The sequence below is a fragment of the Lissotriton helveticus genome, chromosome 5_1, assembly GCF_964261635.1.
Source record: "Lissotriton helveticus chromosome 5_1, aLisHel1.1, whole genome shotgun sequence".
NCBI classification, from domain to species: domain Eukaryota; kingdom Metazoa; phylum Chordata; class Amphibia; order Caudata; family Salamandridae; genus Lissotriton; species Lissotriton helveticus.
The window spans coordinates 1,098,528,256-1,098,555,587 of NC_136065.1; the positions used below are offsets into that span (position 1 = coordinate 1,098,528,256).

Here is a 27,332-nt window from a genome sequence, read left to right on the forward strand (position 1 = left end):
GTCCTCGTCGACGAGGTAGTCTTCGTCGACGGCGGTATCTTCGTCGACGGCGGTATCTTCGTCGACGGTGGGGTCTTCGTCGACGAGGGATTCCTCGTCGACGATGGGATTTTCGTCGACGCTGGAAGCTTCGTCTTCGTCGACGATGAAGCAGACGTCGACGGGAGCGTCGGCAGAAGCGACGTCGACGGTTTTGTGACAGGAATGACAGAAGGTATTGACCTACCCATCGTCGACGATGTTGTAGTAGTCGATGCCATGGAGAAAGTAGGCGCCGTGGATGTAGAAATGGAGACTGTCGACATCGTCACAGGAATGCCAGAAGACACTAAAGCAGGCTTCTTGAAGTCTGTCATCTGAAGAGAAGGTTTCTGAGGCTTGACCTTAGGATGACTCTCCATGGAATTTGGCTTCTTGTGAGGAGGCGCAACAGACTGATCTGGGGATGTCTGTCTAGGCCTTTTAGGAGAGGAGTGGAAGCTCCTGAAGGAACACTGGCTCTCACCTGAAGAGACTAGCTGCTCTTTGTCCTTTAGTCTCTGGAGCCACAGAAGCAGTTGCCCTTCCCTGTCCTTCAATGTCTTGACCGGTGAGAGTGCGACAAATCTTAAATTCTTTGGCAGAATGCTGAGGATAGAGGCAATACAAACAATCTTCATGCTTGTCCTCTATATGTAGCCTCATTTTACTACAAGAGGCACAGGGTCTAAAAAGCCCTTTTTTAGAAGTAGTAGACATATTAAACACCAATACTCCTTTCTAATCTGAAACTTGAAGAGTTAATAGGAAAAAACCAAAGATATAGGAAAAAACCTGAGCAGAGCTCAGTGGAGACTCCCTTAGCACGACGTGCGGTAGAAAATCTGGGGGACTAGGGCTCCTTCCAGGAAGGTGAGGAGGGTGATGGTCACTGATTGGCTACTGGCCAAAGTTTGGTCCTTTTTACATAAGGACCTAGATAGGCTACTAATGTGAGGCCTCTGGCGTAGTACTAAGTATATGTCCATGTGACATTACTATAATTATTTACCGGGGACTCCCACCCCGACGACGGGGAATGATTCAGGCATGTGAATCTATGAAAGATACCCATAATACTGGATAATATCACTATTTTGTTTCCTTCATAAGAGACATATTGTCTCACAGTATAGCTCAACAAGTTGCTCAGTACACAGTGCAAAAAGTGCTTGTAGAGTATGTGAATGTGCGTGAATAGATAATACAATATTGGTTTATCAATCTTAGTTGTTCAAGTCTGTTCATCTATAAATAACATCTGTTTTAGACTGGGTAAGTTATGCAGTCCATAAATTGTGGCCCAGTGGAACCCTGTGGTATGACTTTCAACCCCATTGTTCGAATGCGACACTTGATCATCGGATGGGATCCTCCTCAGGCAGCTTCTGGAGACACCCCTATCTCCCTTGTAAGATCATGTGGATCTGGGGCTCTAAATAGATACAACCAGTTTCTCTGCAAGGCTCATTATGTCCTCGAATTTTGATTGTGATCCCCATCCTATCAATCAAGCATACACTATTGTTTGAATATTAAAAAAACCAGATAATTTTCTTGGGACAGGTTGCTCTCCTGTGACCACCATTTGAGTTCCTGACACTTTCTGTCTCACTGGAAAAAGATTCAACGCACGTCCCCTGACAATAGTGACCATTGACTACTTCCAGGCCATTGCAATGACCTGATTCCTAGCCTCTCGGGATGCATCAACAGAATACAAGATCCTATCTGGACATCCTCAAAATGTGCACTACATATCTATGTATTTGATATGAAAAAAGGACTCTTCCTCCCTATTCGAAGAACCCCTGCTAGAAGTAGGAATGGCTTTATAAAGCATCATGTAAGCAACAAGGACCCCCTGGTCAATCAGAAATAGAATTTCTAGAACATGGCAAAACACGAGTAGTAACTTCCTAGACAATTGTTAGAATAAAACACATATGCTGAATTTTGTGTCTAGTCAAAGTAGCCAATAGTAACAACAATAACTAATTGAATGGGATCTTCATCTTTTATTAAAGGATTTTGTCGTATGTATCCGTTGCAGAGAGGCAAGTCTAATGGCAGAGAAAATATCTGTTATAGAACTTCTTTTATTTATTATTAACCAACATATAATCTAGTTTAATGTCTAATAGTCCTATGATACCTACATTTAATACGTAGATCACGTGTTCAGCGTCCTGCCATTAGACTTGCCTCTCTGCAAAGGATAGATACAACAACATCCTTTTAGGAGTCTTTATTGATGCCCAGCATTGGCAGATACCCCCTAATTATGCGTGAATTATAAAATATAGAAGACAAAGGTATATACCCTATATATTAATACTAGATCTATCAGATCTGTAACCCTGTGATCACTAATACAAAATATCATCTTTTTATTGCCATGTATAAATAGGTTGTCGACATCTGGGAACGTCTCTACCATATTATACTCTGGCAATTATTTACAGCCATTACATATAAAGTAAGAGCTTTGCCATCGTTTATGAGATTATCACTCAGCACTTATGATTTAATGTAGAACACACTGGGTTGCTTGGAATCTATCTCCTCTATCCTTTCCTACACTTTTCACAATAGGCCTTTGGTACCTTTTCTACAATATTTACAATAGGCATTTGACACCTTCTATATATTCCTGCTATATCTAACTTTCTCACCTCCAAGATAAAATCCAACATTATGTTTTTTTTTATTTGTCTATTTTTAACCTAAACAAGAATAATGAAGGTATATTAAAAATTATCCTTAAAACTTAGTTGTATATGAATCAGTCAAACCAATGTAACACAGAATTACATTTTAATGAAATGTAATTAATGTTATATGCTAAATTCTGGCTCAGAAATGTCTCTTATTGATTTCAGGATTTGTGGCATTTTTCTGACAAAGGCGTACTGTGCGCCGAAACGCACGTCGAAAAGTTAACAAATTTCGCCACAGAATTGTTTTTTTCTTTTAATGACAGTCTTTTATTGGTATTATTTACTGTGAATTGTATAACCATTTTTTACTGTGTGTCTGTATGGAATAGTGTTTTTATATTTTGTGTTATTCATGAATAAATAAAAAAAAATTTTTAATAAAAGATAAAGATCCCATGCAATTAGTTATTGTTGTTACTATTGGCTACTTTGACCGGACACAAAATTCAGCATATGTGTTTTATTCTAACAATTGTCTAGGAAGTTATTACTCATTGTGGATTTTATAAAGCATTAGCCATCCCTCCTCCTTATACCCTGTTCGAGGTTCAACATAGGAAGGTTCATGTAAAAACATAGGTTGAGTTGCAATCTGCATGTCCACAGATATATCCCTTCTTTGGTGAATATTTGAGGTGATAATAATCCAGTAGTTAATACAGGCATAATACTACTGGTGCTGCACAGTAGTGTTAGAAATCTATTTCTCAGGGATGACATACTCTCCATTGTCAATCAGAATGAGAGATTATAATAAATCCCCAGCCTGTAGAGAAATCACTTTTTTCCATCATATCTGGTTTGGTATTTTTACCCACTATGGTGTCTGCAACTCGGGGGGCGTGGCTTGGCTGCCGAGCGGAATGGCTGCCTGAACTCGCAGCTCCGCTGATCGAGCGACTTAATCCGCCATTGATCCGTTTTTCCTGACCTGAGACTCGGTCCCCGTGCACCCCCTGACCGGCGAAGCATCTCCTTCTACCTCGGCGGTGTTTTTGCTGCACTGCGCTCCCGCCCTGAGTGAAACAGACACCCTGCTCCGAGACTGCTGAGGGGCCTGCGAGGACACTGCGCGCAGGGAGCTCGAGTTGTTGCTGGCCGGCCGGAAGTGAGTGTGGGCCAGGCAGCTTATGCGGGACCTGCGCTGCCAGTACATTGATCGAGTGGCGCTCGCTACGACCCTGGGCTAGCGGATGCCTCTGTGCGGATCCCAACGGCCGAGACACTGGACAGCTCAATTACAGGCGTGAGGTGCAGGGCGCGCGTCCTGAGAGACGGGAGCCGCGATCTTGCGGTCGGGAAGGTGCGGGACTCGGCACCCACCTCTACACAGTGAGTGCTCCTTGCGTGCGCGATCTGGCCGCCGAAGACTCTACGGGCCGTCGAGTCCTCAGGCTCACGACCGACGACCAACGGCGCTAATAGCGGGCCGGCGGAAACGAGGCAAGAACCGCCATTTTGGCCTAGTGCGGCTGCAGCGTGTGGCGCACTTAGTGTGGGCGCAACTCGTAGGCCAGAATAACCGGGGTGCTACTTTGGGAAGGCCCCTGGGGCCCGCACAGCCTCACAGTGTGGAGTGTCACCCCTGGGCACATTGTGCGCTGCTGGAGCGAAGGCGGACGAAGATACGCTGTGCGCCACGCGGCGGATCTGGCTGGTGGTGGAGACATATTGTGGTGACCAGCGCCATTGCTACAGGCGCAGGCGAAAAGGGGCCACGTTAAGATAGACGGCCACAGCGGTTGCCACACAGCCTGATTGCCAGACCCAGACGGAAGAGCAGAGATCTCAGGGCAACTAACGTATAGTGCGGTGGAACTGCGTATCGACATGGGGAAGCATGACACCAGACAACCCAAGATCACGTTCGACAAAGCATCTAAAAAATCACCGAGCCCGGACGCGGAGACGTCGGGAGAGGCCCGCAATGTGTTGCAGGCGGATGACATCAAGGCCATGTTCCAAGACTTAAAAACGAGTCTGCAAGGCATAGACGGCAAGATGGATGCCTTGGCTGCCCGGATGGATAGCATGACTAGACGAATGGACAAACAAGAAGGGGTGGTCGCAGTGTTGGAAACCCGAGTGACTGAGGCGGAGGAATGCCAGACGGACCTCAACAAGAAATTGCGAGGCATGGACAAAGTGCTGTCCCTGATACAAATGAAAAATGAGGATTTGGAAGCGAGGTCCAGACGAAACAACGTCCGCATAACGGGCGTGGCGGAATCGACAGACATTGAAAATATGGAACGCTACATAGAACAGATGATGAAGGATTTATTTGGGGATGGATTGTCGACGATGTTTCTGGTAGAGAGAGCACACCGCACTCTAGGACCAACGCCCAAGCCGGGAGCCCCGCCGCGGCCCATTCTAGCCCGCATTCTGAACTACAGGGACAGAGACTCTATACTGAGGCTGGCGCGAAACATGGTGGACTTGCAATATAAAGGTAACCGGATATCCATGTACCCTGACTTTACTCTCCAAGTGCAGGCGGCCAGGAGGGAATTTTTGCCAGCGAAAAAGGTATTTCAGCAGACAGGCACGAAATACTCCTTGATCTACCCAGCAAAACTGAGAGTGCAGGGGCCGGGAAAACCCAATTTCTTCACGGACGCGAAGGCGGCCCTCAAATTTGCTAAACAGCTGGCTATGGACCAGAAGGGACATTCGGCGGAGGAGGAGCGGGGTGCTACTGAGCAGCTAAGTGATATTGAATGATGCACTGTATTGTTGATTGAAACACTGTTAGCAACGCTGTTCACTTGAGATGGGGATCATGTACTAAATGCTCAAAGTTTGTGACCCATGGTAGTGAATAATTACTGCTTCGTTTGGCCTGGGGTCTGGGTCCTAGAGCGCTCAGGCTCAGATTCGCGCTCGATCGCCCTGTCATGAGTACAGGGTTAGAAGGCCCATGACTGCGTACCCCGAGGGATGTCTCCCAGAGTATGGTTCGCCCTACTACTACTGATGTTATTTGGTTCTGATGGGGCGGGCAATGGGGGGTATATGCACGACCTGATTGGGGGGTTGGAGCGGGTGGGTGGGGTGGGGGTGGGTTAAGTTTTGTTTGGTTTGAACAGTTAACCAAAAAAAAAAAGAAAAGAAAAAAAATATTAAATGGTGTCTGCAACTCGGTTAAGATTTCTGACCTCTGACCCTGCTTGCAGGCAGGTCGCTCCCCATGCTGCTGCATGGCTCTGCCTGCATTGTTTTTGCCTAATCTTGTATTTTCCCCTGTGCCTAACTTGCTTTCTTGCCCAGACTTGTTTTTCCCCTGTGCCTGTACTTGCTTTCTTGCCCAGACTTGTTTTTTCCCCTGTGCCTGTACTTTCTTTCTTGCCCAGACTTGTTTTTATTCCCCTGTGCCTGTACTTGCTTTCTTGCCCAGACTTGTTTTTATTCCCCTGTGCCTGCACTTGCTTTCTTGCCCAGACTTGTTTTTATTCCTGTGTGCCTGTACTTGTTTTCTTGCCTAATCTTGTTTTTCCTTCTTGTGCCCAGTTCTCCCGCCGCCCCTGCCCGTTTTTACCACCACTGCGTCCTTGCGGCCTGCCCCCCCCCTGCAATCCCATTCCCCGCCCCGCTCCCGCCTCCCAGCTGCTCCTCCCTCCCACATCCCCTCATAGGGAGGCCGTGCCACTGTCGTGCTGAAGGCGCACCTAAGGCAAGCCCGTCTGCGCCCGTCTGCCCCTGGACAGCGCCAGGAGCCCTGGACCCCACGAACGCCACGGCGCTCGACATCGCTACGATGCCAGAACCCTCCATGCACTCAACACCGGACGATCACACACCTGCTTCCTGGCCGTCCAAAGCGCACCCATGGAGCTTTCACCTGCCGAAACTGCAGCTTCACAAGCATCCGCCCCACCATGCTGCCGACTAGGAAAGAACCCAACCACCTCAGATGCATCCTTCTCAACACCCGCTCCGCCCGCAAACACGCCATTGAACTCTGGGACCTACTCGCCTCAAACTCCCCAGACGTCGACTTCCTGACGGAGACCTGGCTGAACCCCGCCTCGGCACCCGACATATCCATAGCCGTCCCGGAAGGCTACAAGATCACCTGCAGGGACCGCAGCAACGGAGCAGGAGGAGGAATCGCCATCGTTCACAGGAACACTCTCAGAGTCTCACCCTCAGCACCACCAAACCCCTGCACTTCCAGATCCACACCGACCCCAACACCACCCTTTGAGGAACCCTCATCTACAGACCCCCGACCACAGTTCGCCGACTCCATCGCCGACTTCGTCAGCACACACGCCTTCGCCTACACGGACTACATCCTCCTCGGGGACCTGAACTTCCACCTCGAGAACAACAACAACACCAACTCCACCACCCTGATCGACAACCTAGCCAACCTCGGACTCAGACAACTCGTCACAACACCCACTCACTCTGTCGGTCGCACACTTGACCCAATCTTCTCCCCAAGCCCCCACGTCTCCTTCAACCACACCACCGAACTCCACTGGACCGGCCATCTCTGCATCCACTTCACCTTCAAGAAACCCACCACGCACCACCGCACCCAACAGATGCCTCGTCACTGGTGGAGCAAAGTCACCGAAGACCAGCTCACCACCACCCTTGCCCAGAGCCCACCCTCTGACCCCACTGACCCCGACACCGCCGCCTGCAACCTCAGATAGTGGATCAACGACTGCGTCAAACACCCTCACCACAATCAAGAAACCCTCCAACAGTCATACTAACAAGAAAGTCAACTGGTTCACTGAAGACCTTCGGGCCTCCAAGCAAACCTGCCGAAAGCTGGAGAAGATCTGGCTACGTGAACGAATACCAGACAACCACGCAGCCCACAAGAACGCCACACGCAGACACCATCACCTCATCAGAACGCCAAAAAGGCCTCCTTCAAAAACTGCCTAGACAACAATGCGCACAACAGCAAAGATCTCTTCAACATTGTGAAGAAACTCTCCAACCCTAGCTCCAACACCAACGACGACCCACCCTCGCAAGACCTGTGCGACTCGCTGGCCACCTTCTTCCACCGCAAGATCGCAGACATCCACGAAAGCTTCAACTCCACGACCGCCCCGACAACCACTGAGACATCCGCCCCCACGACCACCATCCCCACCAACCGACTACTCTCCTGTACCAACATCAACGACGATGACACCATCAAGATCATGAACACCATCCACTCCGGATCTCCGTCAGACCCATGCCCGCACCACATCTTCAACAAAGCCAGCACATCCATCGCACCCCATCTCCGGAAAGTCATCACCACCTCCTTTGAGACAGCAACCTTCCCGGAGAGCTGGAAGCACGCTGAGATCAACGGCTTACTGAAGAAACCCAAGGTGGACCCCAAGGATCTCAAGAACTTCCAGCCCATCTCCCTGCTCCCGTTCCCGGCAAAGGTCATCGAGAAGACCGTCAACGAACAACTGACCCGCTACCTCGAGGAGAACAACATCCTGGACCCTTCCCAGTCCGGGTTCCGCAGCAACCACAGCACCGAGACTGCCCTCATCGCCGCCACCGATAACATCAAGTCCCTGCTGGACAACGGAGAAACGGCCGCCCTCATCCTCCTGGAGCTATCAGCCACCTTCGACACGGTCTGCCACCACACATTATGAACACGCCTCCACAACCCCGGGATCCAAGAGAAGGCCCTGGACTGGACCACCTCCTTCCTCTCCGACAGAACACAGAGTGTTCACCTTCCCACCTTCCACTCTAAAGTCACAGAGATCATCTACGGCGTACCCCAGGGCTCATTCCTGAGCCCAACTCTGTTTAACATCTACATGGCACCGCTCGCCCACATCGCCCGTTGGCACGACCTCAACATCATCTCATACGCCGATGACACCCAGCTGATCCTCTCCCTCACCAAGGACCCCCACACCGCCAAAACCAACCTTCACGAAGGAATGAAGGCCGTCGCTGAATGGATGAGGAACAGCCACTGAAGCTTAACTCGGACAAGAGGGAGGTCCTCATCCTAGGATCCACCCTTTCCGCCTGGGACGACTCCTGGTGGCCGACTGCACTGTGAACCGCTCCAACACCCACCGCCTGATGCACGCAACCTAAGGGTCATCCTTAACTCCACCCTCGCCATGACTAAAGAGGTCAACGCCGTCTCCTCCTCCTGCTGCTTCAACACCCTCCGCATGCTCCTCAGGATCTACAAGTGGATCCCCACTGAAACGAGAAGAACGGTCACCCAGGCCCTTGTCAGCAGCAGGTTGGACTACGGAAACGCCATCTACGCAAGAGCCTTGGCCAAACTCCTGAGACGGCTCCAACGCATCCAGAATGCCTCTGCATGCCTGAGCCTCGACATCCCTCGCTGCAGCCACCTCACAGCCCACCTGAGAGACCTGCACTGGCTCCCCGTCAACAAGAAGATAACCTTCAAGCTCCTCACCCACGCACACAAGGCACTCCACAACACCAGAACAATGTAGTTCAAAAGACGACTCAGCTTCTACACCCCCACCCACCAGCTCCGCTCCGCCGACCTCGCCCTCGCCACAGTCGCCCGCTTCCGAAGATCGACCTCCGGCGGCAGATCGTTCTCCCACCTCGCCGCCAAGACCTCCCCATCCACCTACGGCAGACCCAAGACCTGCTGACCTTCAGAAAACTCCAAAAGACCTGGCTTTTTGAGCAGTAGCAGCATTCCCCTCCCCAGCGCCTTGAGACCCTCACGGGTGAGTAGTGTGCTTTACAAATGATATGATTGATTGATTGATTCTGACCATCACTGACTGTACAATTATGGTTACCAGAAGTTATGAGTTGGTAGTTAAATCGAGAGCAACATTCAGAAACTGCAGGGATAACACAAGCAAAATGGGAGAAACACAGATTAGTAAATGTTTTTTGGCCCAGTCTGTAAAACAGATACAAATATTATTGCACCAAAGAATTACTGGACACATAAGTATTGCGTTCATGTAGATTCATTACTTGAATTAAAGATGTAAAACATCCACACTAAACTTGCATCTACTGGTATATTCAAATCAACAGTGGGACAGCCTGCCTGCCATAACTGTGAAAAATGAGACACAGGGATAATATCTTCAAAGCACGTTTGGGAATCTGGAGTTTTAGTTGTTATCTTCACATGGCGGGGATGACAGCAGCCCCACTACTCCTAGTGCTTGTTATATGAGCTTCTTTCAGAAAATTCACTAATTGTTGGACGTAGATTGAAGGCTGGCGCCTTCATACATTGAAAGTAGTCACCAGCCTAATGTTGCCACCTAGTGGCAGTACATAATTACTACAGAAGGCCAGGAAAACTTCCCTTTTTTGTGCACAGGTTGTGCTTCTTTTAACTTGAGCACTAAAAACTCTTTGAACCGATTGTGGCCTCATCTATTGGGGAGGGCTATAGGTCGGGGGTAAGGAGGACATCACACCCAGTCTTGACACATAGGTGTCAAACCCTTAGCCGTCTTGAGAAGAAGCTAAAACTGTAGTGCATTATTGCCTACTTGTCTGGTAGCAATGTTTCTAGCATGAACTAGGCTATCCGGTTTCAGAAGAACAGGCAGAAATCCTAGAGGTATTTTTTGGCCTTCCTCTTATGAGCTAGAAATCCCAGCAATTAGGTGTAGAGACTCAATAAGGAAAAACAATCAATCGTTTCATTGAACACTATTTCCCAGCTGAAGAAAAGTTTACTTTCAGAGAAGAACTACTTATTCCCTTGATGAGGGCATTACACTCTGGTGCTTCTGCCTGCCTATCTCGTCTCCTGGGAGAGAAGTAGCTAGACGTCCTGAAGAACAGTGCCTCAACAGTGCTACGGAAGCCCTCTAGCCATAGAGGAACAAATATGATTCAGGTTATAAATTAAGGTAAAAAGCATTTTTCGGTCGCAAATGCTTGAATTGCAATCGAAAAACTACTTTTTAGCAGTGTACAAAACACATTTTAGGAGTCTCTAACTTTTTACCGACTCCTAAATTGGGTTTAGAAAAGGATAACGAGCTGCTTTTTGGAATGTGTGTATTGTAGATGCCCCTTCCAAAAAGCGATTCTTATCCATATGTTTCAGTGTTTTAGGATTTAAATAGTAGTCATAAACCATTGAAAAGTTCCCAAGCCCCTACGTTGGGGTAACCCATTCCCAAAAGAGAGGGGCTCCCTTAGGAGAAGTTTATTTTAGTGGCCTAAAATGTTTATTTGTCGAAAGATACTAGTACATCGGGTTCAAGACATCTAAGATGGATGCAAAAATTCCTTGCCATTATTTAAAGGTATTGCGCTCAAAATACGGGACAAGCTGCTACTTAGAAGCAACCTTGCTGGGGCAGGAAAACATGTTATGTAGGATTTTTTTATTAGGTGTCACAGTGTAGGCCAAACTGCCAAACTACTGTTCTTAGGAGACTCCTAGGTGGTGGCTTGGCAGTGGTGCTGTCAGGCGGGACGCCCTGTAAGTCACTTTCCTCTGCTTGGTCGAAGGTTAGAGGTCTGTGGTTCTGGTACAGCATGGTTTGCTTTCATATTTGTGTGTGTGTGGGGGAGGATTTCTTCTTTCCTGGAACAGGAATGGGGGGCAGCAAAGGAGAGTTTCTTTGGTTTGTTTTCAGGAAATCATGGGACTTTGCTGTGGGTGGAGCTTAGAGGCTGTAATGCCCAATTTACTATAGCTGCCTAATGCTGTACTTGAATGGATTTTTCCCAATCCACTTGGTGTCTTTCTTCTTCCAAGTTATGGAGCATTTCATTTGACTGTTTAGTAGGCATATACATCTCTGCCTACAATGATGGTTGTGTCGAATCACTTTGAGAATATATTGTTGGCTTCCTCTTAGCTTCTCTGTAGAATTTTCCTGTATTTTTGCTCCAGTTCCAGCTACCTGCTTTCCCAGAGGATTGCTGCACCAGTCATTCCAGCCTCTACCACTTGGTTTGCTCCAAGGCCTTTGGTTGGGCTTCTCCCACGACTTTGTGCTACTCTCAACTACAACACCTGGTTGGACAATTTTTATACCACAGGTGTTTTCCTCCCAGTGTTGGCATTTTAAAGGGGACACTCTCCTGCGTTGCGTTTCTTCACTTGCTGGTAAACTGGTTTTCAACAAGAGACCTCATTATCTTCAAGATCAGAAATCAAAGCCTCAAGGAAAGACTATCCCATCCACCACTTTTGATCTACTAAGTCATCTATTTCAACTTGAAATTCAGTCTGTTCCTGGTTCCAATGCAAACAAAAAGGAATTTGTGTTATTCCAAAATCTGCATCAAAGGCTCACACAGATGCTCAGTACAATTCTCCAACTGCTCCCGGGCAGCACATCAGAATTTTTCTCTTATTAACCCAACAGACCTCTTGTCAGTGCCAAAGAACCCATCAAATAATTATTAGCCGTGGAGTTTATGTTCTTGGATTTTGTGCCCGCTGGCAGAATAAATATTTACGGTCTGCTACTAATTGACCATTCAGATAACCTGCATTCCCAATAGTAAGTTTATGTTTTTTCAAACCTCTGAGAGAAGGACAAAATCAATATGATTTTTTCTCATATTTGTAGAATAGGAGCATCAGCGCAACATATTTTATTTTAGAATACACATTATTTTGTTATCCCCATGGCAAATAGTGAAATGCGTATGCGCCTAAAGTCAAAAGACCAGAATACGTTTCCTTTTTTTGTTGTAAAAATTGTGGGATACCTACCGCACTATTGTTTTGAAACTTCCTAAACCTCCCTAGAATAAGTAGTCTCATGAGATGTAAATAATTCTGAAGAATACTTATTCCTGGCCTCATAATATCTTTTCTATCGAGTTTATTCGCAAAGGTAACTTACACTTGTGAGTAATTTACACATGCAATTTACTCTTACAATTACTGAGTAAATGTACTACTTTTGGCTAATCACAAAATAGGAGTGTAAAGTTACTCAAAAGTGTACCTTTACATGTCTACACCCAGAAAAAAGGGTGGACCCAGATTTCTAGGAGTAAGTTATTGCTGAAAAAAAAGAAACAGTAGTAAATTCAGCACCACATATCGCCAACCCCTGACACTGCAACATCCCACCCAGGAAATAATTAGACAATAAATTAAATTATTTAATATAGTTTACTAGATAATTATAATTTAATGTTTATAAAAAACTCTAAAAACAAAACGTGATTTAATTATAAATCTTTTAAGCGCTTTTTTGAATTGATAAATTATTGTATTGTTTATTAAAATATGATTAAACTTACTTTTAATTAATTCTATACATCACTGTAAGTAACTAAACAGGAAAAAATAATATTACTTTTTAATGCATATCAATGGGCTTAAGTGTTTTTATGGATGGGTGCATGTCCCTCTGTAAACCTCTCCCCAACTCGCGCTAATCCCCTCCTTGCATCTCCCTAACGCCATCCAAGTTAGTTGTTAGTATGCCCCTTTTTTCAGCCACTCCCCTGTTCCCTTCTACTTTTACTGCTAAGAAGTAAACTTACATGGTTGAGGATCTCTCCATAGAAAAGATATGAGAAGTAGTGGTGGAGATTTAAACTTGTAGATTTTCGTATAGCATTTTGTAGAGCTTTAGTAGTATTTCAGTGGTAGTACTAAATATACTACAAAATGCAGTTTGTGACTAGGCACCTGAAGTTGTTGAGTCCTCAGAGCTCTATTACAGTCAGTTCTAAATGCCAGGAAGGTGGTACACCTAGTTCACCTGTCAGCAAATTAATTGCCCTTGTTTCCAAAGGTGAAGATGGTGTTAGTGTCACTGAGGGCCTTTCTTCAAACCTTTGTGAAGGAGTGCGCAGAAAGGTCAGAACAGCACTAGAAAACAGCAGTATCCCAAATTCATGGACCGAAGACGTTGGGAGCCTGTTTCACACTTGCCATTTAAAATGTAAAAACATACCCAAAACCTCCCTCTTGGGCTAAAAGAGATACAAATTGGAATCATGGAATCTGTGCAAGGTGTAGAGGGTTTAGGACACAGTTTACAGGGACCAGACAGGCTTGCACACAGCATTGCCTGAAGTCATTCTGAAAACATTTTCAAACTGGACTGTGATTTTTGGAAACATGAAAGTGGCCAAAGAGGCCAGGTCATGTTTTCTCTTTTTTTCAAAGCAGGTTGGCACATAGAAAACTGGGCTCGTTTGTTTTATGATTCATCAGAACAGGCCTGCCAAATAGCTGAGCTGGGCCTCCAAGACCCGTGAACCAAAGCAAGAATTCTGGGCTGATCCCATGACTCTTACACTTGCTCAGCAGCACCTTGGGCTCCATTTCCTAAATCACCTACCTGTGGATGCCAAGCTGCAACAAGAGTCATAGTCTTGGCTTTCATGAAAAGTCCCAGGTAGCGTATACAGTGGTCATGAAGAGTAATTTGAATCTGGTGTAGGGTGACTCGTTTTGGGAAACCTTATCTCGACTATCATATTAGTGCACCCAGCACTTGAGTGCATTGGGACTCATGACATCCATAAGAATGGGAGCTCATAACATTTCCGTAGTCCCGTCCACCAAAAGAGAGAATCTGCAGTAGGGAACTGGTCATGTGAACTATCTTATACTCAGACTATCAATGTGCTTTAGGGTTGCGTAGACATGAAGTGTGTTAAGAAGATAGTGTGAATTAGAATGAGGACATAATATACCACCTGCTTTCATGCAGGTAGACCTCTTACCACTTTAAAGATGTCTTCCCTTTTCACATCAAGGACTCCATTCATCATGTCCATCAGTGCTCGCTGCTTTGCATCATCTGCCTGGGGAGAGCAAAAAGTGCTAGTTACATCGCTACCGTCCCAGTGTGAAGTTTAATGTATTAGCATGGGTTAATTATATGCGATGTATAGATATACTAACACCTACATCATAAACAGCCGCGGTGGTACAGGTAACAGCAGTGGGGCCTGGTAAGGAGGGATTTCGAGGGGCGATGCAGAGGGAAAATGTATTATTTATTTAATTTTCCTTCAGCATCGTCCCTCGAAATCCCCCCTTACCCGGCCCTACCGCCCCACCACTGTTACCTGCACAGACTGTGGCTGATCATAAAGCATTGTACAGGGATCACCTACAACAAAGTCTGACAGGGGCCGACTCAGTATAAAACGTAAAACACAATTGCATTTAGGGAGGTAACAAACAATGATGCCCATGGTGGGTCTCTCAGAGAAATAACAGAGATACAAGTTTTGTTGAGTGCGAAACAGGCCAACATGGTGTATGCGCCTGGTTGAACTCGGTTATTACAGAATGCTGTTTCTGTAGCAGAAAGCCTGTGGATTCATATTTGCACAGATCACATCAATGCAGTCAACGTTTGGCTTCGGCAAAACCCCATGAAAACTGGGAGCTCTACTTTTCAGTGGTTGATTGTAGTTACTCGTCATGTTAGCATTTTATGCCATTGTCGGGCTGTATCACATATGACTTGCAGTGGCACATTTCAGTCCAAGAAAACTACCCTGAACAGTCATTAGCAGATTTCTCCATAACTGAGTAAAATAAACTGGTCGACATACCAGAGCTTCAAGTCGCTTTTGCTCTTCAATCTTTGTGTGCTCCTCTGCTATTGCCTTCTGTTCCGGGGTCAAATATTTTTCGACCTTTATCTGTAATGAAAAAAAGAATCTAGTGGAAGGCTGCACAGTAAGTAATATAGATTCGAGTCTCGGTTGTTGCTCACCTTTCAACATAAACAGTAAATAGTGGCATGGTGTGGGCACAAAGTAAAAAAGATATTCACCTTGGGCTACCTTATTCCTATGTATACTGTCTTTCCCTCTAAAAAAAATATATTTCTGGAATAGTCCTGGCCCTGCTGTGTTTTTACATGCTGTCTCACCAAATGGGAGCAAGTCGCAATAGCTCTTTGTCCCACAAAAAGACTCACAAGATCCATGAAATTCCTGGGCCATGTCTGCCAACTAAGGGCAGCAGCAGTGGGCCACTGGTTTGCTCTTTGGTACCCCTTGCACTGGTGACCCCAATACATACCTCTAAGATGGACCCCTGGCTCACCCCACAAGTCACATCTCTTCACCCTCAATTTACACATCTCCCACTCAAAGACATTCCAAACAGTAGAGTAATCCCTTCTCTCAACGATGACACTGGTGCCTTCCTTGGATTACAGAACAGCTCCACAAACACTCATCCTTTCACACACTTATTGTGAGAAATCTGCACTTGTCAGCCTAATATTATCCACTCTTGCACTAGTGAAGGGTATCATCTGTGCCATAGCATGCTTCATAATTAAGGTGAAAAAGCCAGATAAGTACCCCGTTTCACACAGATTGGCCACCTGCTTCCCACTAGAGGGGAGTACTACATTGCAGATATGCTGTACCATTTACAAAGCAGTAAAGCTCTATAAACACTTGCACTTGGCAGACAAACTGGCCACAGCTGAAGGCACATGTGCCAGATGCAGGTCTGTAACAATAGCAACTATCCCCACGGACATTTGCTAAAACACCGAATGAACTAAACAAGCGTTCTCATGCTCACGCCCAGGATCTGGAACTCTGTATTAGTTCAGATTTCTTTTGTACTGTTTATGTGTGCCTCCAGTAGGGTTTCCTCCAGGTTTCTCTTTGGCATTCTTATTGCAGCCTCAGTGTTATGGAAGAGGAAGCAAAATAGCACGTTGCTGTGGTGGCAAAAAAACATTAACTGGGCCCAACATTAGTCATGTTCTCCCTGAAAAGCAAAGGCTGTTCTCCGTTCTACCTGCGTTTCAACCATACATTGTTTTTCTTCCCACCTCCGCTTGATATATACGATCACTTGCTGTCCCCACCGCCGGGTTGTAAACAGCCCTGCTGTAGGTTTGGCCACATTCATCTATACAAACACAAAGGCATCGAATGTTTTTTCTCCTACCTCTGAATCCTCCACGGTAAGAGCCTTCTCGGGTTTCTCGTCGTCAGTGAAGCTGGGTTCCATCACTTTCTCTTCCAGGCCCAGCTCTGGGATGATTTCTTTGATCCTCACGTTTTTCTCCTTTACCCGTGCGATCTCTTGCTCCTTCTGCTTACAGACAGCGTCAAACTGTTTGTTGAAGGCTTCTTTTATCTGGTAAATGATATCCTGCAACAGCAGACAATGGCATGTATTACAAACAATGTCATTCGTAAACATCCTGTTTAACGTGCACGTTTTCAGGCATTTCTACCGGACCTTGTCCTGGAGCTAACCATGGTAGAACTATGAAGGTTCCTGATTGGCTGCTTCTCTTTCACTAGGTCACTATGTCAGTATCGGTCAATGACGCAAAAATCAATTCAAGCAGTCGATTCCCACATGAGCCTGCCACTACATGGGCCACTATTTATGTGCTTCTTTGTGCAGTATCACACAGTGCAAGGCCTCCTGGGAGTGAGAATGCTTAACAAAAAAGCACCAGTGGTACCCTACAAATACAATCATTATAGACATATGTTACATTTAATGTCCATATGAAAAGTATAGCCCTAAACCGAAGTCATCTCATCAGTTTAAGAGGGAGAGCAGTACATATCTCGGTTGCTGACTAAAATGTGGGTCTGTAGACTTTGATTCAAAGGAGAGGAGTCTAAATTGGGAAAAAGAATACATGGAAAGACTGGCGGAGAAAAAGAGAAATAGGTTAAATAGGATATTCATGTGCACCCTGGCTATGGGGTAAGAGCGGGTTGTGCGGACAGAGGGGGCAGTGGAACAAGGATTAGGCAATACTGAGAAGGACAGAGTAAAGAAGATGCAATCACTGCAGTTAAGAGGGAGTAGGACACGCCTGTATGTATGTGTCGCAACGGCATGTCTGGCCTGGGTCACTGATGTGTGTGATAGACAGACACAAACTAACCTAGGCATGTGTATGTTTGTTGAAGCACATATGACATGCATCAGGGTCTCTTCTGATACCTGTTCTCAAGCTCAGACTCAACAGCCACAATGCAAGTGCAGCTGGCGGCGAGCCTAGTACAGCCCTCATGTGGCCTTACAGAACCCATGGTTTTGGAAATCCATGTACCACTTTATGCAACCTGGCAGCCTACAAAATAACAACTGTGGAACCTATTCACAAAGGTAAATTTAATCATGTGTAAATCTACTCCTGCTTGTAGGTGTAATTCCACAATTTTGTACTAATCGCCATTTCCAAGTGTGAATGTACAGGTCTACGCTCTCTCAGTCCAGGGGGTGAAAACATCTAAGACTGAATTTACAATAGTAAAAATGAATACTAGTATTTTTTTGCAAATAGTGGGGATCTCTCCAACCGTGGCAGAAATCTCCCTACGGGAAAGTAGAGTGACAATTATTAAAGTGTATTTTGCTATAAAAACATATCAAAACATTTTAATATAAATAAAATAATTAAAAATGATTACTGGATTCAAGCTAGTCTGGCTTATGAGGGACATGGCCTGGCAGTTGGGCTGGACTGTTTTCATGGGGAGCAGGGTCAAGACTGATTTGCATTTGTCTGGGTCCAAACTGGGGCAGTGAGTAAACAAAACGATGGATTAAACCCAGATCTGTGAACGGGGCTGAATGTTTGATTGTTCGGCATTCTGTCCATCATCTGTTCTTTTTGCTCTTGGTAACCAAATAGAGGAGATGGTAAACATACTATACAATACAAAGCAGGACCCTAAGTTAAACACTCTATATATTGTTCACATGTTCTAATGTTCACAAAGCTTTACGTTTTGTAAAGTATGGCACTTACCTAGACCAGGAGAAAACAATACAGTGCAGTTTGGCAAAGGCAATACAGTAACACAAGGTTTGCAAACAGCTAATGGTCGAAAACCTTAAAGTAACACTCTTACTAATGGAGACTGCAAATTTTCCATCAAAAGCGGATTACTTTGCCTACCTTGTGTATGGGTTATGATTCACAATACTAAGGGTTTCCAAACATTGAAACAGTGTAGGGAAATGTCAACCAGCACTGTGTCCTAGTCAATGCATTTTTGGGTAGAATGTTCGGTCATGGACACACTGAGATAAAAAGCCAGCAGCAGGCACTTGCTCATCATGCCCAATAACCTAGTGCTGTTGTTTGTTTGTGCTGCTGTGTTTCTGTGCTACATTCTGAAAATGTGATGTGTTTTACTGTGATTGTTGTTTGGTTTTGACTATTTTATTGTTTCATGTCCTATTTTTAATTGTGTTGTGTCGCACTGTGTCAGTTACTGTGTTATGTTCTGTACTTTAGACATGTTAAAAATGCTGCTACATATCAAGCAAAAAGCAGCACATTACTTTAAAGTTCCTATGACAATCAACCATTTACAACTGCTGATAGTTGTAAAAAAGTGCTGATCAAGGTCTTCAACTATAAATACTAAAGTCCTCACTCTAAGGGGCCTATCCACAATACATTTAGTATCACTACAATTATACTATTAAAGTACTACAAAATGTTATTCACAAACCTATGAGTGTAAATCTTCAACTCCACCTGTCCTATTGTTTCTATGGGGAGATCCTGATACATGCAACTTTACTACTTAGTAGTAAAATGAGGGAGGGACCAGGGGGAGGGGCTGGAAAAGGGGCATACTTTCTATTAAATGGGGGGAATTTAGATAAGGGTAAGTCGGGGTATAGGGAGTGTTAAGGAGGGGCATAGGGAGTGCGAGGGAGGGGTTAGAGAGGGACATCCAGGTGCACACAAAGGAGTAAGCCATTGTGTTGTAACTTGTGGTTGTTATAATGCATCCTCGCCATAGTTTCTCAGTTCCCTGCTGCTCAGCCAGTGTGTATGATGTCATGGAATATTGATGAGTGCCTGTGCTTGTAGAGTGCCAATTGGGCTAAGCAGTGACGATGCTGCTCCTGGTGGGGCATTTATATATGACCCATAACCTGTAACCTAAAAGATATCTTTTTCAATAAATCTACATTTTGCAACCTACTTGAAGCGGCTACCTTAATTACAACACTGGCGATGATCTAGAAACAAACCTACATGGAAGGAACTTAAGAAACAAACAGGTGAAGAAACATTAAAAGTGCAAGAGGAGAAAAGAGACGGAAAAATAGAAAAGTAGACGCCCTGAGCACCACCAGTGTCTTCTCCATCAGACAGCCTGTGCATTTAGAGAGTGGTCTTCTTGACTGTTCACAGATGAACAGGGAATGCAGCGTTTGTGATGTGAAGTGAACCAGCAGTGAGTGGAATCAGCCATTTGGAGAGCTGAAGTACAGATTTATTAGTAAGTGCTGTGAGTAATATTTACGGGCAGCTGGTGATGAATGTATTTTGGATTTCATGCGTGGGGACTCTCTACAAGGGGTAAGGTGGTAAGAGTACCTTTTTATTGACTTTAACCACCGTGTCAGGTACGGTGTGCCTTGCTGGATAAAGGGACTAGAACTATTGCATGCTGAAGTAGCGCTGAGCTTAAAGGGATTAATATGTAGGAAGCGGTTAACTAGTCAGCATTATTGTTTAAAAATGAACCGTGGGGGGGCATGGCCAAAATGGTGGCGGAGTAGCAGCGTTACTTGTGAGTTCCGCCAGCCAAGGCTGGCATATTAGCATCCAACAGCGATCCTGGACACTGCACATACCCAAATTCGCCCTATATCCTTCGGAGCATATAAAGATTAAATACAGCGACCTTTGAGTGGCGGCGGAGCCGTTTTTGCTTTGGAGACACCTTGCACACGTGGCCCGGCTGACGAGACAAGTAGCGGAGAGAGGGCAACCCCCAGGCCGCGATTTTGGGTAGCTCAGCGCTGAGACTACTGTGCAGAGGCCTTCGTAGGACCGGGGATAGCGCCTGGTACTCTGCTATCAGTCACCCGTGTACCGTTCTCCCCCCGAGGAGTGGATCCGCCCGTATGTGACTCACCACCCCTCCAAAGTACCGTAACGTCACTACTCTGCAACCTTCCCTAAACTGGCACGCTACGACAGATCCTAGTATCATGGCCTCCACCTAAAACCTGTAGGGTGGGTGGGTGGACAAACTTTTATCTCTAAACCCCCCTGGTGGTGCTAAGGTGTCAGGAAGAGGTCAGATCCTCCCCTCCTGACACCTTGTATAGGTTCTTAAACTCCCACCCCTTCCCCATGCTCTAAATCCCTCCCCACCTCGTCCTTCTGGCCTTGCACGAATAGCCCTGGGGGAAGACTGGTCTGCGACCTTCACTTTCCCCAGGGGCCGTCATCGCGCAATAACTACACTCCACGCTGTTACTTGAAACGTAAAAGGCCATTTTAGTAGGACAAGGTTGCAACCAACTAGACTTTATTAAACAGTACATAAATGCAATAAATATACTTTTCCTATCCCATACCGACTCATTCTCCATTCATCCTTCTCAAAACCATCTCACCAGTCTCACTCTTCCCCATTCACTCGTTGACCTCCTTCCTCTCCCCCTTCTCACCTTCACTTGCCCTCCAAGCATCCTCTGTTGAATTTCCTTCATTGCTTTCTGCATCAACAGGACTCTTGTTCATCTCAGACCAGTGTGTCTCCAACTAAGCTCACGCCTCGTCCAGGTTCTGGCATAAGTGAGAGTGGTCATCCCACAGAATCTTCAGTCTAGCCGGGAATATGATAAGAGTACTGAATTCCATTCCGTCAGTGTGCTTGCTCTGCTTCCATGAAGGAGGCGCACTTGGTCTGTACTGCTGTCGTGAAGTACGTGAACATTGTGACCTAGCCATTGCTAACTCGGAGGTGCCCATCTCTCATGCTCACCAAAACAGTATGTCTTTATCTTCATATTGTAGTAACTTAGCGACCACAGATATGGGCGGGCAGCCCGGGGCCAGCAGCCAAGCTGGCACTTGATGCACCTGGTTCAGGGCAAAGAAAGGCGTGAGCTGGGTCAGGCACACCCCCATTTTCAGTCAGGGTTCCAAGCAGGCCACCATATCCGGCTCCTCCATGCCCTCGCACATTGTTGCGCCTACTGTGTTTCTCTGCGTCTTCCGCTTTCTGTGTCTGTTGTTGCACCCAATTTGACAGGTGAGTAAGTTGGGCTTTCATGGCTTGATGCGCGGTGTGCAAGTCGACCAGGTATGTCTCATTGTCCTTCACCATGGCAGGCAGCTTCTGATGGTCTACATGGAGCAGTCCTAGTTCAACAGACACCTTGCCTATTTCACGTTGGAGAGTAGATTTGGGGTCTTCTATGGCCCCTACGATATAGTCCAGGGTGCCCTGCAAGGTGGGTGAATAGGAGTCCAGTGGAGCCTCCAGTTCAGGCAAGTCCTGTTCTGAATCCGGTGGCAATGAGCCCGGTCATTGTGGTTTGAGCCTTGGTTTACCCATGCTAAGTGGGCAAGAGGTGCACCACAGCAAGAAACCTGCTGATCCCATAGCTCGTATCTGAGATCACCCCGGTCCCCCCAACCAAGTTCTCGATCCTCACTCGTTGACCTCACTCGGCAGTGGCGTTCCTCTTTGTGCCACCCAGCACCGCCAGGGTTTCAGCATTGCTCACAGAGGAGACACTCAGCCATGCTACTAGCTACGTAGGCACCCATCCTGCACTGTCATCACCTAAAGAAATAGTCTCTTACCACAAATGTTGCCCATTTCAGACTGCAAACAAGCATAATCGGGTCCCCCACGCAGCGGCAGGTGGAACAGGAGCCAAGCACGAGGGCTCTGCTGGGTATGCGGTACGTGCCACTCAGAAGCAGCCCCTGTCACCAGTTATCAGGGCCTACATTGTTCACGCAGCTCGGGATGGCCTCATGCCACTAAGTTATCCGCCCAAATGCGTTTGGAGTCCTTCCCCCTCAATGACCTCTGTAGGGCAGAAGGCCTCTGCTACAGTCGCATTCTCAGACTGGGGCTCTCAGCACCCTCGTAGGGCATGCCTCATCGGCGGTGGTTTTGCCCCTCAGGGTCAGTGCTCTATGGCGCAGAGCAGCTTCTTATTAGTGGAAGGGAAGAAAGTGAGGCACAAACATCAGAGCTAAATCCTCACTGTAGCCCACCTTCAACTAATAACCACAGCTGTCTGGAAGCAGAGCCATCAGCCCAGCACCTCCACCCACAAATAGGGTCATGTGCCACTCGCCCGTAGCAGCTTTGATGGAAGTGGGTTGGAAATTCCCCGGTCTCCCAGGCAGAGCAGGAACCTAGGACAGGGATGCTGGCAGGCCCATCTCCATGCCCTATTCCCCATAGCAGCACCCAGGAGCTCTAATCATCCTCACTTATGCGAGCTGCTGCCGGGGCCCGGGGATTCAGCTGCGCTCTCGTTGCCCAGGGGATTGCACCACTCGCAGGGTGGTGGTGGTGGCAACAAAGCAACAAGCATTTTCAATGCAATAGGTCTTGCATTAGGAAAGTTTGAGCTATTGGTATTGTAAATGTCAAATTTTTCATTCATGTGTTGGTTTTGAAAATAGCAAAATTAATAGCTTTGTCATTTACAATGACAATAGTTTTAACTTTCGCAAATGTGACACCTATAGCATTCGTCATGCAATATGTGTTGTATTTACGTGACTTAGACGTATTGATTTTACAAATAACAATGGCATTTAATTTTTTTAAAATAATTAATACTTAAATAAAAGTTATTGTAATTCATAATGGCAATAGCTTAAACTTTTGTAAATAACTTTTGTGAAGATTATGTTCAGTGTATTTTATTGTGACGAAAATCCAAGAACAGAAGTGAAATATTAACATCTTTTTGTGACATTTGTAATAAAGCTTGAAACATTGAGAGAACATATTTGAACCAGTTGTTGTTGAATGGTTGCACAGATTGATGCAGTGGTGGCGCTGAGTAATGTTGTGGTGATGACGAGTGATGCTGTGGAGTTATGTGATGCTGTGGTAGCGCATAGTGATGTTGTGGTGACCCTGAGTGATGCTGTGGTGGTGCTGAGTAATGCTGTGGTGATGCGATAGATAGAGGGAGGGCGATAGATAGATAGAGGGAGGGCGATAGATATAGTGAGGGCGATAGATAGATAGATAGATAGATAGATAGATAGATAGATAGATAGACAGATAGCGTGAGGGCGATCGATAGATAGATAGATAGATAGATAGATAGATAGATAGATAGATAGATAGATAGATAGATAGAGCGATGGCAATAGAGTGAGTGCGATAGATAGACAGATAGAGTAAGGGCGATAGATAGATAAACAGATAGATAGAGTGAGGGCGATAGATAGATGGATAGAGTGAGGGCAATAGATAGATAGATAGAGTGAGGGCGATAGGTAGATAGAGTGAGGGCGATAGATAGATAGATAGATAGATAGAGTGAGGGCGATAGATAGATAGAGTGAGGGCGATAGATAGATAGAGTGAGGGCGATAGATAGATAGATAGAGTGAGGGTGATGGATAGATAGATAGATAGATAGATAGATAGATAGATAGATAGATAGATAGATAGATAGATAGATAGATAGATAGATAGATAGATAGAGTGAGGGCGATAGATAGAGTGAGGGCAATAGATAGATAGGTAGATAGATAGATAGATAGAGTGAGGGTGATAGATAGATCGATAGACACGTAGATAGATAGAGTGAGGGCGATAGATAGAGTGAGGGCAATAGCTGGAAAGATAGATAGATAGATAGATAGATAGATAGATAGATAGATAGATAGATAGATAGATAGAGTAAGGGTGATAGATAGATAGATAGATAGATAGATAGATAGATAGATAGATAGATATATAGATAGAGTGAGGGCGATAGATAGATAGATAGATAGATAGATAGATAGATAGATAGATAGATAGAGTGAGGGCGATAGATAGATAGAGTGAGGGCGATAGATAGATAGAGTGAGGGCGATAGATAGATAGAGTGAGGGCGATAGATAGATAGAGTGAGGGCGATAGATAAATAGAGTGAGGGTGATAGATAGATCGATAGACACGTAGATAGATAGAGTGAGGGCGATAGATAGAGTGAGGGCAATAGCTGGAAAGATAGATAGATAGATAGATAGATAGATAGATAGATAGATAGATAGATAGATAGATAGATAGATAGAGTGAGGGTGATAGATAGATAGATAGAGTGAGGGCGATAGATAGATAGATAGATAGATAGATAGATAGATAGATAGAGTGATGGCGATAGATAGATAGATAGATATATAGATAGATAGATAGATAGAGTGAGGCCGATAGATAGATAGATAGATAGATAGATAGGTAGATAGATAGATAGGATAGATAGAGTGAGGCCGATAGATAGATAGATAGATAGATAGATAGATAGATAGATAGATAGATAGATAGAGTGAGGGCGATAGATAGATAGAGTGAGGGCGATAGATAGATCGATAGACACGTAGATAGATAGAGTGAGGGCGATAGATAGAGTGAGGGCAATAGCTGGAAAGATAGATAGATAGATAGATAGATAGATAGATAGATAGATAGATAGATAGATAGAGTGAGGGTGATAGATAGATAGATAGATAGATAGATAGATAGATGGCGATAGATAGATAGATAGATAGATAGATAGATAGATAGATAGATAGATAGCATAGATAGATAGATAGATAGAGTGATGGCGATAGATAGATAGATAGATAGATAGATAGATAGAGTGAGGCCGATAGATAGATAGATAGATAGATAGATAGGATAGATAGAGTGAGGCCGATAGATAGATAGATAGATAGATAGATAGATAGATAGATAGATAGATAGATAGATAGATAGATAGATAGATAGAGTGAGGGCGATAGAGTGAGGCCGATAGATAGATAGATAGATAGATAGATAGATAGATAGATAGATAGATAGATAGATAGATAGATAGAGTGATGGCGATAGATAGATAGATAGATAGATATATAGATAGATAGAGTGAGGCCGATAGATAGATAGATAGATAGATAGATAGATAGATAGATAGATAGATAGATAGATAGATAGAGTGAAGGCGATAGATAGATAGAGTGAGGGCGATAGATAGATCGATAGACACGTAGATAGATAGAGTGAGGGCGATAGATAGAGTGAGGGCAATAGCTGGAAAGATAGATAGATAGATAGATAGATAGATAGATAGATAGATAGATAGATAGATAGATAGAGTGAGGGTGATAGATAGATAGATAGATAGATAGATAGAGTGAGGGCGATAGATAGATAGATAGATAGATAGATAGATAGATAGATAGATAGATAGATAGATAGATAGATAGATAGATAGATAGATAGATAGAGTGATGGCGATAGATAGATAGATAGATAGATAGATAGATAGATAGAGTGAGGCCGATAGATAGATAGATAGATAGATAGATAGATAGATAGATAGATAGATAGATAGATAGATAGATAGATAGGATAGATAGAGTGAGGCCGATAGATAGATAGATAGATAGAGTGAGGGCGATAGAGTGAGGCCGATAGATAGATAGATAGATAGATAGATAGATAGATAGATAGATAGATAGATAGATAGATAGAAAAATACACGCTGAAACTTAACAGACATTTTTGTAGATATGGTTCCTTTCATTACACACCGTAGGCCCACAAATTACCACTCTGCAGCACCACTCTATAGTACCACTCTGCAGCACCACTCTGCAGCACCAATATAAACCACCACTCTGCAGCACCAATATAAACCACCACTCTGCAGCACCACTGTATAGTACCACTCTACAGTGTCCCTTTACAGCACCAATCGAAAGCACCACTCAGCAGCACCACTGTACAGCACCACTCTGCAGCATAACTGTACAGCAGCACTCTGCAGCACCATTGTACAGCAGCACCACTGTACAGCACCACTCTGCAGCACCACTCTGCAGCACCACTGTACAGTACCCCTTTACAGCACCACTCTGCAGCACCACTCTGCAGCAGCACTCTACAGTATCCCTTTACAGCACCAATCTAAACCACCACTCTGCAGCACCACTGTACAGCACCACTGTACATCACCACTGTGCAGCACCACTGTGCAGTTCCCCTTTACAACACCAATATAAACCACCACTCTACAGCACCACTGTACAGCACCACTCTGCAGCACCACTCTGAAGTACCCCTTTACAGCACCAATTTAAACCACCACTCTGCAACACCACTCTGCAGCACCCCTTTACAGCACCAATATAAATATAAACCACCACTCTGCAGCACCATTCTGCAGCACCCCTTTACAGCACCAATATAAATCACCAATATAAATCACCACTCTGCAGCACCACTCTGCACTACCACTGTACAGCACCACTCTGCAGTACCCATGTGGTTGGGTGTGGTTGTGGTTGTGGTTGGGTGTGGTTATGTGTGTGTGTGTATTTGTGGTTGTGTGTATGGGTGTGGTTTTGGGTGTGGTTGTGTGGTTGTGGGTGTGGTTGTGGTTGTGGTTGAGTGTGTAGTTGGGTGTGTGTGGTTGGGTGTGGTTGTGGTTGTGTGTGGTTGTGGTTGTGGTTGTGTGTGTGGTTGTGTGTGAGGTTGTGGGTGTGGTTGTGGTTGTGTGTGGTTGGTTGGATGTCTAGTATACATTACTGGGGCCTTTGTTCAGAGAATGTTGGGAGTGGACTTTTTTTAAAATCGTATTATAAGTGAGCTAAATAGATTTCTGCAGATTTAAAATGA

General features: G+C 45.3%; 1 protein-coding gene across 1 annotated transcript in view; it reads right to left on the bottom strand.

Annotated features, from left to right (window-relative positions):
• The window catches only part of CFAP43 (cilia and flagella associated protein 43), a 753,224-nt gene that overhangs the window by 199,269 nt on the left and 526,623 nt on the right, over nucleotides 1-27,332 (bottom strand). Inside the window, exons 24-26 of the mRNA XM_078643733.1 lie at nucleotides 16,633-16,839; nucleotides 15,267-15,356; nucleotides 14,424-14,504 (exon numbers count right to left, since the gene is read on the bottom strand). Coding sequence (XP_078499859.1) covers nucleotides 14,424-14,504; nucleotides 15,267-15,356; nucleotides 16,633-16,839 — 378 coding nt within the window. The remainder of the gene's footprint in view (nucleotides 1-14,423; nucleotides 14,505-15,266; nucleotides 15,357-16,632; nucleotides 16,840-27,332) is intronic.